At 37.5% G+C, this 12,400-nt stretch overlaps 1 protein-coding gene across 5 annotated transcripts in view; it reads right to left on the reverse strand.

Moving 5' to 3' along the window:
* The window catches only part of LOC134539703 (rho GTPase-activating protein 23), a 492,628-nt gene that overhangs the window by 450,779 nt on the left and 29,449 nt on the right, over positions 1-12,400 (reverse strand). For 4 of the 5 annotated variants that reach the window (XM_063381920.1, XM_063381922.1, XM_063381917.1 and 1 more), the window contains exon 1: positions 496-570. The exons of the other annotated variant lie outside the window; for it this stretch is intronic. In XM_063381920.1, the coding sequence (XP_063237990.1) occupies positions 496-564 (69 nt within the window). In that variant the 5' untranslated portion in view covers positions 565-570. Of the gene's footprint in view, positions 1-495; positions 571-12,400 lie in introns of those variants that run through there. 5 annotated transcript variants of the gene reach the window in all.

The raw sequence follows: 12,400 nt of genomic DNA on the forward strand, positions 1-12,400 counted from the left end.
ACGCCGGCTGCACGCACGAAAAAGGATGACTCATTGTCCCGTTACGCACATTGTCCCGTTACGCTCATTGTACGCTTGCGCCGCATCTATCTCTCTTCCACTCGATTGGAACAACCATCGATTTGACTTTATCGAGGCACATTAAACTTGAAACACACCCATTCGTTTCCTACTTTTCCTATCATCGTCCTATCCTTAACAGAATACCACAGATTGGAAGAAGTTTATCGTCCGTAAACCGACTTCACAGACAACCAATTTTTTTCTTTCTTTCTTTCTTTGGGGGCTTTATAAAAGATCGTGTATACGTTCCGCCGCTACCTAAAGATGTGCCAGAGTTTATACACGGACTTACTCCGGACTCGCTAGCCAGAAGTGTGGGAAAACGAAATGGACATCAGGTTGTAATGTGTGCCGTGTAAGAAGAACTAGGTTAGTTAACCTCCAGATGGACATGACGAAGTGGTGCAGGCAAGGAAGCGCACGGGGACTCACCTGCTGGGGCGCGACTAGACGCAGGAGCCGGGCCAGGGCGCAGCTCGCGAGCAGCAGCAGCACGAGCATGGGCGGACGACGCGCGACGCACAACGACGCCAGGTGCCGGCGCGGCGACCGGGCGGCTATTTTCCTCCCGGGGCCTCTCCCCCCCCCCCCCCCCTTAAACACCCGCCAGACCAACCGCCCCTTCTTTCTGCCAGTGGACGCGTTTCCGCCACTTGCACGGCCGGCCGGCAGGCGTCGTCGACCGCTGCACGTGGCCGGCTCGGGACTCTACACTCTGCCTCACCGTCGCCGTGCCTACAGTACCACAACCCGAACAGTTACGAAGTTTACCGAAATAAAAGGTTACGTTATGTTCGCGTTATTTAAAATACTCTTATGACCTGACCGTTATAATACCTTGTAATACGGTGTTTTGCCACGAGCGAAGGGCAAACGTTTTGAGAGTATTATGTACTGTTACGTCCGGCTACAGGGTCCAGGGCGCGGTGGCGATGTCCGCCATCTTGGAATTGTGAAGTCACGGCGGCCATCTTGGCTGACCTTGACCTTTTACCTTGAACTCCCGAAATTTCCGCCATTTTTGAATGTTGCACTTTTCGTTATGGTACAATATTCTGCCATTTTAAATTACATGTCCGCCATTTTTAATTATACCACCTTTTCAGTTTTCGTTAAGGCCACCATCTTGAAAATCCATCATTTCTATCCAAAATATTCGGAGAAAATTTTTAAATTTATAAAAAAATATCTATGCAAATTTAATAAAATTTCAATAAAAAATTCTTACATCATGGCGTTCTTCGTACAAACGCGGCGAGATGATACAATGAAAAATTTCTATGGAATTTTCCTCCACTACCGGCAGACTGACCTCCCCACCACTAATGCCAAGGCAGATTTTACAGCAGCTAGTATAATGTCATGTCCTCCATGTTGGATCCGCCATCTTGTTTTTATCCGCTGGAGATCACCATCTTGGATTATAAATCTCAGCTATCAACTTGTTTTCGTCCGCTGGAGGACGTCATCTTGAAGTATTACATCACAGCCGCCATCTTGTTTTCAGTACTTCCTACTAGGAGTGCAAGTGTCATGCAGTACAAACATCATTAGCTTGAGGGTGCTGCTACCATATTGGTATATTTTTTACCCGCTAGAGTGCAGTAGTATTTATTACAGTGGCATCCACCAACATCTTGAAAATCTGTAATTATTAACCTAAAAAAACTGGAAAAGTTCCAAAACTCATCAAAAAATCATTCAATTTACCGATTGATTTGATCGATTCCTGTCTTTGATTCGATCCTTGTTCAATGCAAAAAATATAATTAAATATCACTTTAATTTAACATAAAAATCGACAGGTACTGCCTACATGCTGCTTAGGCATTTCAATTATTGAACTCGCTTCTTAATATATTATAGACATACATTTTTTATTAGAAGTATTTTCTTTATTTTCAAAGCCCCTTCCTTGCTAATTTTTACTTCTAGCCAATATGAAATATGATGAATGATTCGAACAGCCTGATCTAAGAGGGGTGATATACCAATGGAAAAAAAATATATGTTTTTATTTATTTTCTTAATATTATGTTTAAATTGGTTGTTTCACTCGGTATTGCATTACATAAGTAACACATCTGAGCAGATGAACGTGAAACTACAGCATTAAAAACTTTGGCGTCTACCATACAAAATACCAATTTACTTGTTACAAACATTTATACATTGTCAAGCAATGGGATTTTAATTTGGTTTTTTATCTTGTTGACTACTGCAGTAATTAAGTAGGCTGATTCTTTGGATAACAGAAACTTAATTGGGCGGCTGTACTTGGTGGAATATGGGATAGAATTTTTCCAAATTATATTTGTCGAATTGTCCGCATCACACTACAAACTTACAGAACCAATTTTCATACATTAATGTCCCTTCGAAAACTTTTGTTTGTAGCGATTTCATTCCATTCCATCGCAAAACCCATTTCATGATTATGTCGACACTTTTTGTCTAAAAACATTTTTGATACGACCAATCATAACTGCATGGTGAGGATTAGGGGGGGGGGAGGGGGGAACAATGGTTGGAGGGGGAAAATATCATAATTTTGTTCGTAGGCACACCATCGAAGTCATTCAAGGTGTTTGTAAATATTGTAATTATTATATAAAACTTTTGTCTAAACCATTTTTGATAAGACGAACCATTGCTGCAGGAGGATGAAAAGAAGTGTTTTAATACAACAAAAAATCATAAAATCCGTACCTTACACACTATTAAATCCATTTCTTTTTATTATAAAACATAAAAATATTACCTACAACGTTCGTCCAACAATATTTTTATATGACCAACCGTTACAGCGAAGGGGTGGAAAATAACAGGAGTTAAGAGACCAAAAAAAAAATCATAACTACCTTAACATGCACACTATTAAATCCGCTCGAACTGTTTGTAAACCATTACTGCAAGACGTAGCAAAAAACAAGTGTTGGAAAACAAACAAAAAATCATAACCTTAGTAACGACACAATCTAATCCGTTCAGATTATTTGTTAAACCTATAATTTTTATCTAAAAATTTTGTATGAAACAGTTGTTGATACGATGAGCCATTGCTTCAAGGGGTTGAAAAAAAAAGGGTAAAATTAAAAAAAATACATATATAAATTCCGTACCATGTACACTATCAAATTCGTTCTAAATTACTGTAAAACCTTTAATTATTATATACAACTTTTGTCTGAAATAATTTTTTACATAAGAGCTAAAATAATTGCAAAGGGGTGCAATAAACAAGGGTGGAATGACAAAAAAATTCATGACTCCCTTATTAGGTACTCCATCAAATCCGTTCCAATGGTTATAAATCTTATAATTTTTGTCTAAAACTTTTGTCTTTAACAATTTTCGATAAAACTAACTATTATTGCAAGGGGTTGAAAAAACCTGGAGTTGGAATAAGAAAACTTCCCTACCATGTACACTTCCGAATCAAGTCTTATTTTTGTTTAACTCTCTAAATATTGTCTAAAACTATTGTTAAAATAAATTTTTATCTAAGCAACCATTACTGCAAGGGGTGGAATAACAAGGTTTGAAAGTAAAAAAAAATCATTACCTGTTTTTTAAATAGATGTACTATCAAATCGGTTATAATTTATTGTATGGATTCTAAACCTCATCTAGAACTTTGGCTGAAACAAGTTTAGATGAAACGAATTATTACCATAAACAAGGGTTGACATTTAAAAAAATTCAAAATTTCTTTGTATATATTAAACTATTTTCATATTATCTTAAACCTTGGTGCAAAGTAAATTTTTATACGACCGCGTTATTAGTGCCAGGGATGAAAAATAGTGTTTGAAGATTAAAACAATTAAATAATTGCCTTATTTGGCACATAATATGAACTTCATTCTAAGTGTTTTCAATGGTACATACATTGGATTAGAAATAGTCGTAATATTTTCGCTGCATGGAAAATGAGAAAATATTTAACAGATCATTTTTTAATACTGGAGAACATAAATATGTCATGTACATTAAGTTCTTATAATGTTCCAGAAGTTTATAGAAATTTCCAAAATATTTCAGAAGGAAAAGGTACTTAGAAATATACCTACGCCTGCAGACTGTGCCGAAAAGGGATATTTTTTTATAATGCGATTATAAGAACACGGCTGAAATGTAGGCCAATCTAAATGAATAGTTCATCAATGGCACTTGATGGGCTTGGACATTGCTGTCCGCATTGGTTTGGGTGGCAATGGTTGTTTCGGGGGCGACTTTTGTCGTTTCCCGCCGGGCTGCCAGCCAGCCCACTTAGATTAAGGAAGTGTGAAAAAGGTTGTGTTGATTTGATTAAAACGCTGGATTTAAACCCTGCAATTATTTGTTATGCAGCGTGCGATTCAAAATCCCATGCCATTCAGAACGCAGCCGGCACTGGAGGTGAGGCAAGCCAGGCGAGCCATGCCATCAGAGATGACGGTCTTAAAAACTGCGTGTTATATTATGGATCCCAAGCCGGGAAAACTGCACACCAGCTCTACGGCGACTGTGGGGGAAATCCCTTGCACCTCTGGGGACTGCCGCTCCGGGATGTGTGTGTGTTTTTTTTTAAACGACGCGCAACTGTTTGAAAGCGGGCTTGCTTCCCCGTGGAGGGGGGGGGGGAGAGAGAAAGGTGCCGGGGGTCTCAAACAATGCCCACACTCTGTCCAGTCAACAGTTTACACCCTCGCGGAGGTGGAGGTGGAAAGGAGGGGGGGAAGGTGTTGGAGAGTCCCTCTAGCGGGGGCGGGCGATAAACCGTGGAGTTTCGCCCGCCATTTAAAAATAGCGACGCTCCCGTAACACTGCTTCCCCTCCTCTTTATCCCCTTTTCAACCTCCCAAAAAAAAAAATCAAACAGCGCGGGTACGCCTGCGGCGTTGGGCTACTCAGAAGGCATGCGACCAACTCAAAAGAAGTCGCCGACAGACCGTTTCGTCAGGGCCTATCTTTAATTCGGCAATCTGCGGTTCGGCGCTTCCGTGATCCGGCAACGATCGAGAAACTCGCGTCCAGCTAACAATTTGACTTTTATTTTGTTGCATCGTGCTTATTAATGTGCGCTTCAGAGACCTGTTTACAAATAAATTGAACTATTGGAGGTACTGGGACAGCACAATGCATAAATTCCCGGATAAAATGAGAACCCAGTATTACTGCGAACACTGTTTTGTAGCAGTTTTCATGTAAATGTACAAATGTACAAATATGTCATTTTACATTAATAGTTCTGTTTCAATTTAAAAAATTAGTTAAAGAAAACTTCTAAGGACGAAATTATTTTCTTCTGGACAACTGAAGTAGGTATACTCCAAACAGCCAACTTGAAGCTCGGTTTCAAAGGCCATATTGGTTATTTCACTTTTATGACAAAACTTTGAGGTAAGGGCTATTCCTGAAAATTTACCACGACACTTCTTTCGCATTTATTGCTTGATCTCAAATTTTGTCACGAGATATTCACCAAGATATTTATTTGCGAACAGTAAATCGCCACGCAAATGATATTATCTTTGAAAGATTTGTGCAACGGGAGTGCATGACTTGATGTAAGTTTTTGGACATACGCCATTGCTAAGCACGTTTTCTGTAGAAGAAAACTAAAAAATAAATAAATAAATAAAAATAATCAAAAGACAAAAAACACAAACTAAGCAAAAAATTTCTGTTGTCAACAGGATATAAACACCACAAAATATTCCGTAACAGGAATATGGTCAACAAACAAAGAAAAACATAGAATAATGTACTAAGAGAACGAAAAAAAACCACAAATGATGACGACACAAAAATATTGAACCCAAAAATATTCAGCACAACGGTTGAAACGAGACAAAAGCACAACAAAACAAAAAGACGAAACAAACACAATAGTTTTCCAAAACAGAATAGAATATTTGTGGAGGTTTTTATCGTTCTATTCTGTTTTGGAAAACTATTGTGTTTGTTTCGTCTTTTTGTTTTGTCGTGTTTTTGTATCGTTTCAACCGTTGTGCTGAATATTTTTGGGTTCAATATTTTTGTGTCATCATTTGTGGGTTTTTTTCGTTCTCTTAGTACATTATTCTTTGTTTTTCTTTGTTTGTTGACCATATTCCTGTTACGGAATGTTTTGTTGTGTTTATATCCTGTTGACAACAGCAATTTTTTGCTTAGTTTGTGTTTTTTGTCTTTTGGGTATTTTTATTTATTTATTTATTAGTTTTCTTCTACAGAAAAAGTGCTTAGCAATGGCGTATGTCCAAAAACTTACATCAAGTCACGCAAATGATAGTCAATATGAATACTTGCGCGACATTTCACCGCCACTATTCAACACTGAGTGAGCACCTGGTGGCTTATTTTGCAACCAAACCACGGATTCAAGAGAGCTATGGTGATAAATTTGCAGGAGTGTCACTTAGGCAATTGCGGTGACAGGAAAATGAAATAACCAATGACGTGTAAGATATAACGATAAAAATGTATGCGAGGCGGCATAACAAGACGGAATTTTAGGCGCTGTCACGCTACAACAGAAGCCCGTCAATACATTTAAAAAAAACTCCACTCCATGACAGGCAATGCACAGCCTAAAACGGTGGACCTAGAAAATTTAAATCTGGAGGAAATATTCCTTCAGTACCTTAGGGGTCCACTAAAGAAGGATTTTATTCCTAAGGGGTGAAAGAGGTAGTAAAGTTATACGAGTTAAGTTACGAGTTACGATGATGAAATTTGGTAAATATACCTACTCTTCAAAATGAATAAAATAACACGTGTTTCATTACTTGTTTTAAATTATTTTCCCAAGGGAGGGATTCTGGGCTGTCAAAGATAAAAAAAATTCCCGTTTTTTTTTTCAAGTGAAACTCAGCAACTGCAAACGAGTTTTTTTTTTATTTTTTATTTTTTTTTCGAAAATAAGCTCCCGCGGCATTGGTTCAGCCCGGTGCGTCGGCCAGTCCACAGCGAATCACGATCACTAGAGCTACGGAAATTTCGCGGATTCATTTAGTCGCAAGCTAGAATGCAAACCTCCACACTGTCGCACTGTGTTCGTGATTGGACCGCAGTTATCTGGACACGCCCCTCTACGACCGTGAGCCAACGATGCCCAGCTAGGAGAGAAGTAAGCGAATCAGGTAGTGCCAAATAACAAGGATAAAAATGTTCTCGCTAAGAAATCAACCAATGGGAAAGTAAACATGGGTCGAGCACACCTATAACTTTGAATTCTATCCTGAGGCCAGAGGAATCCGCGAAATTTCCGGGACTCTAACGATCACGCGCCTTCCAAAGTGCCGGGTCAGCGATGGAACAGCACGGACACACCCGCCCGCCTATGTCTCTGAAGAGCGGTCATCGGCGTGTCTGGGCGACTCTGCCGCACGCACTACCCACACACGACCCACACTCACTGATGCAACACACTGCCAAATAAATTAACTGATTAGATTAGTATTTCCTTGTAAGGGAGCAGTATCCCAAATAACTGTGCTGTCATGAATTCCTGTTCAGCTAGGATTGTTTTTAAATAATTTTATCATATAACGGGTAGTTGTGTACAATTGATTTTATAAATTTACTGTTTAAGAATTAGGAGAAACTTTTATTTATTTTTATTTATACTTAATTATATTTCAACCCTAACATGAATGCATGAATTTTTCAGTTAAACGTTTGTATGTGGTACTTTTAGTAAAACCGAATTTTTATTCTATTATGATTGATATCCTAAAAATAAAAAAATAAAAGCTTTGCGAATAAGGCTACATACTGAGATCAATTTGAATTTGCATACACACGTTTTCATGTATTCATTTATGCCAGGATTGAAACATATATTGGCATTTATGGTCTGAAAAACCACCAAATGTAACTCATTGAATTGATAAAACTATTTCAAAACTATAAATTATGGTTATATGATTGATTCAATTAAAATACCGGCAAATATATCATATTATAAAGTATAAGTAATAATAATAAGTAATAGCATTTGCACGTTATTTTAATTCCCTATTTTAATAATAAAAAAACTATATATTAGCACTTAGAACAAAAAAGACAACTTCAGTTCAGTTGTTCACGAAGAACTATCGTTAATATTATTTTATTAAAATGTTATTTAAAGTAAAAAAAATTACCACCAAGCACGTTATAATCATTGTAATGCCAGTTTTCTTAGGTATTTTAAAACTTGAGAATACTTTTACTATGACTATTTTAGTTTTCCAAATACATTCCGGAGTAGTTTTACCATCACAGAGTCTGAATTGGCACAAAAAATTCGTTTGGTACGTACCCTATGTTTAGGAAAGTGACTAGGCTATATAGAGGTTTGTCTTTGTGTCACATCCCCGTTCATCAACTTCATCTCCGTTTATCGACTTTTGTTCCATTTTCACGAAATGACTCCTACCAAATGACGTGCACCGACATTTCTGTAATGCAACTCGGCGACACGGTGTCGGATTACGAAACGTGCCGAACCACGGAGCGCCGCGGTCCGGCACAGCACGCGACAGTCAGCTGTCCGCGCCGTCCTGCCCGCTTGTCCGCGCGCCAACAACTATAACGATCTTGTCACCGGGGAGGGACCGGAGAGGCACTACACGTTGCACGGGAGAAGGAGATGGAGGGGGGAGGAGGGGATAAATATAACAGCCACCAGGATGCTGTCTCCCTTCCTCTTTAAACATTCCTGTAAGTCGCAGCGACGCATGCACTTTCCTAGCGTGTTTACCAGCCGCGGGACGGGCTCAGCACGCGGCAAGAACTACCTGGGCGCAGAGCTTCAGAACCAACCAAGAGTGGTGTCTTGCCTCAGGGCTCAGGGCTCAGGACACAGCTGAGCGAGGTACGGGGCTGAGGCGGTGACCATGCTGGGTAGGTGGCCCCAGCCGCTGGTCATTGCCGAAGCTCTAATACCCTCCCGATCAAACAATAGGGAGCGATCCCTAGCAGTTCCGTTGAACTTACATAGCTCCGGATTGTATATAAAACGAACTGGAAATTTTTCCCACTCTACCCTGATAGGGCGCACATGTGGAAGGGACCGAGAGAATGCCGGCCATAGGTCGGAAGAATCTGTTTGCGAAAAGCACTCAAGAATACTCTTGAGGACGGAAGACTAGTTCTGTTCCCGCATTTCGTTTTCTAAACTGTTGGTATTGTTAGAAGGGTGTAAACGGCTAGAACGCGTGTTTCAAGAATTATTTTCAGGCATCAAATATTCTGTACAGATTCTTGAGAGCACTCGAGGGACTTGAATTACACCTTAACCTGGAGTTCTCCGGCACATAGTGTTCTGGTTACCGCTAAAATCTCGATGAGAAGGCGATACCGGGCTAGAAGCACCAGCGAGCGTCGTACCATTGAATATATATAATGTATAGAAGTCGCGAGCCCAGGTTAAATTTTCTGTCCGGTTTCTTAGAAGAATTGTTGTAGTTCCAAGCTCCGCCGCTGCGATCGCTTTCATCGCAGGGTATCGGCTGTATACGCCCCTGGCGGTATTTGGCAGAACTAGGTTAACCAGCCCAGTCGTGACATCATCCTTCACCCCCCCCCCCCCCCCCTCGAAAATCCCAGACCAACGATTCAAATTACCCGGCAGGTCTTATCAACATCGTTAGGCGACCTTGAAGAGGAGCTTCCCTTACCGTCGTTTGAGAATGATGAAATCCCAAAAGAAGCTAGCCACGGAAATCACTGAATGATGGGATTCTGTACCCGAGTGAAGTGAAAATTAGCTATTAAAACTTTGTATTGGGCCAATAGTCAGTGTTACGTTCAAAATATGGTTTTATTTTAAAAGTAAAATACTTATTTAAACTATATTTCGCGTTTGTACAAATTTACTTTTAGATATTGGCAAGGAAAATCAACATACCTTAAACAACCTTCTCTTATTCAACGTTATCTATTAAGTAGTAAAAGGGGTAGATATTATTTTTAAAAATAAAAAAATGTAACCCACTAAATCAGTATTGGCAAGATATATATAAATTCAATATTAAAATACGCACATTAAAATTTTTTGTAATTAACTTTTTTCGGTAATAAAAATTCAGGATGATTTTGGTTTAATTGGTTTACGTATATTGCTATATTTTCTAAATCGCATAGAAAAGGGAAAACAGTGCATCAGTGAAAATTCAAAAATTTAGTTTAAGTAATACTAGCCATACCAAAAGATCAATATGCGAGATAAGAAATTTGGTAACTGCTCTACATTTCAAATAAAAATGCACTGGTTTCATGAATACTGAAATGTATGCGTAATAAGGCATATTATGTTATTATACTAAACATGACTATAACTAAAAAAATTACAGTAATTTAAAACGATGGCAGTCTTAACATACAATAAGTGCGCGAGTCTTAGTTTATTTTTTAATTGGCTTCTTCGTCAGATGGAAAAGAGTTAAGATTTCATCAAGGAAAAATATATTCTCAAAGTCACTAAACCGGGAGATAGAAAATAAGGTAGGTACTTAATTTTAAATAAAAGTTAAAATAGACTTACGCTAAACCAATTAAAAATAAGTCATAAAAATATTTTTATTTATTAAATATGTTCTATACTTGACAGTTCTTTATGTATAATTCTTCAAAAATCTTTGAAATGTAATACATATTTTCTTAAAATGGTAGAATATCAGCAATACCCGGAAATTACGTGAGCAAAGCCACGGGTAATTAGATACACTTTTATTATAAAATAAAAACAATTATGCATTTGTAGTTCACGAATGTGATATTTTGTTTATTGCTTCACAACATTCATTTGCCAGTCTCAAATTTCATTGTACCACTTGTCAGAAATGTCACCAAAAATGAGAGATAGATTTTTTTGAGGAATTTCAATTACGAGGAAACCTTTCGCAAGACTTTTTTCTTCGCAGTAGTCACTGGGACACCATTAATTTAAATCCACTAAGATAATAAAATTGTATGTATAATGATTTGTTTTTGTATATTTATATAACTTTCCAACCAATTTTTAATGATTTTCATGTGAATAAAAACTTGTAAAGCAATTTAATTAACTGTGTCATAATACTTCTGATTAGATGGAAATACAAACTTTTCATCAGTAATATACGATGATAAAAATATTTATTATTGCAAAATAATATTCACTGTTCAAATGCAAATTTAAATAGATTATTCATACATGTTTCCTGCTAATTAATGGTTTAAAATAATAATTTTTTAATATAAAATCATTTTTCTCTTGTGTTAAAATGGGTTGCTAAAATGAGGAATTATAAATATGTCACTTACTAAGTCCGTGCACAGATTTACACAAAACAGCAATGTAAATAATCTTTTTTGGTAGTTTCTAATTTTGTGCCCTGGATAACATGAATTTGGTTTAATTCATACCAAAGTGAATTTTTTGAACAACTTAAATTGATGTCATAAATAAATATTTATTTTATATTAAAAATCCACAAACAGTTTTTAAAATATAATATTTATCACGCCAGATGGAATAATAAACAAAACAAAAAATAGCTCTTGTATGTTGTCTGTTTAAAGAATTGTATTATATTTCATGGAAATAATATTTACCTTTCGGTTATTAAAAGAAAATATATTTGTATTCAAAATACTTGCGCATCGTTTTTACGAGCATAAAGGCCGGGATACATTCGCAATAGCACGCAAACAGCACACAGATAGCACACACGCACAGAGATAGCACAGAGCTTGATGCTACATTCACGCACAACACAACACAAAATAATACCGGAAGCATTCAAAAAAGTTTTTTAAATGTAAAACTCCCGTTCACAATTTTGGTCACTGAAGTTGGCATACGTGACGTTTGTTTAGATTCGTGTGTTGTTATTGTGGTACGGTTTTCGTTAAACCCAGAAATATTTTAAATATTTCAAAGTTTACGTACAAAACACAATGAGCATTCAAAATTATATATATCACTGTTTATTTCAAATCCGGCTTCTTTAACACATTCAGACACAGACTTCCAAGCATTTAATTTAGCTTCTTCATTTTTGTATCCTGCGGATCCCCTGTCATACAAAATATTTTTACTTTCTATTACAGCTATCAAAAAGCTATCAAATGTGCCTTCCATTTTTATGTTATCGCGTGTTTGAAAACAATAACAAACTACTCAAGTCAAGAGCACCAATACTTTCGTGACAATTGTTCTTTTATAAGCCCACTCGAGTAGTACTTAAACTGTTTGCTGATTGGCTACCACCATGGTCGCGCACAGAAAATAACCTAAAAGTTAAAAGTTGATGAACTTTCTGTGCGCCGATCCTGTGCTATTTTTCTGTGCGCGTGCTATTTGCCAATGTGGCAGCTCATA

The sequence above is a fragment of the Bacillus rossius genome, chromosome 15 (assembly GCF_032445375.1).
Source record: "Bacillus rossius redtenbacheri isolate Brsri chromosome 15, Brsri_v3, whole genome shotgun sequence".
NCBI classification, from domain to species: Eukaryota; Metazoa; Arthropoda; class Insecta; order Phasmatodea; family Bacillidae; genus Bacillus; species Bacillus rossius.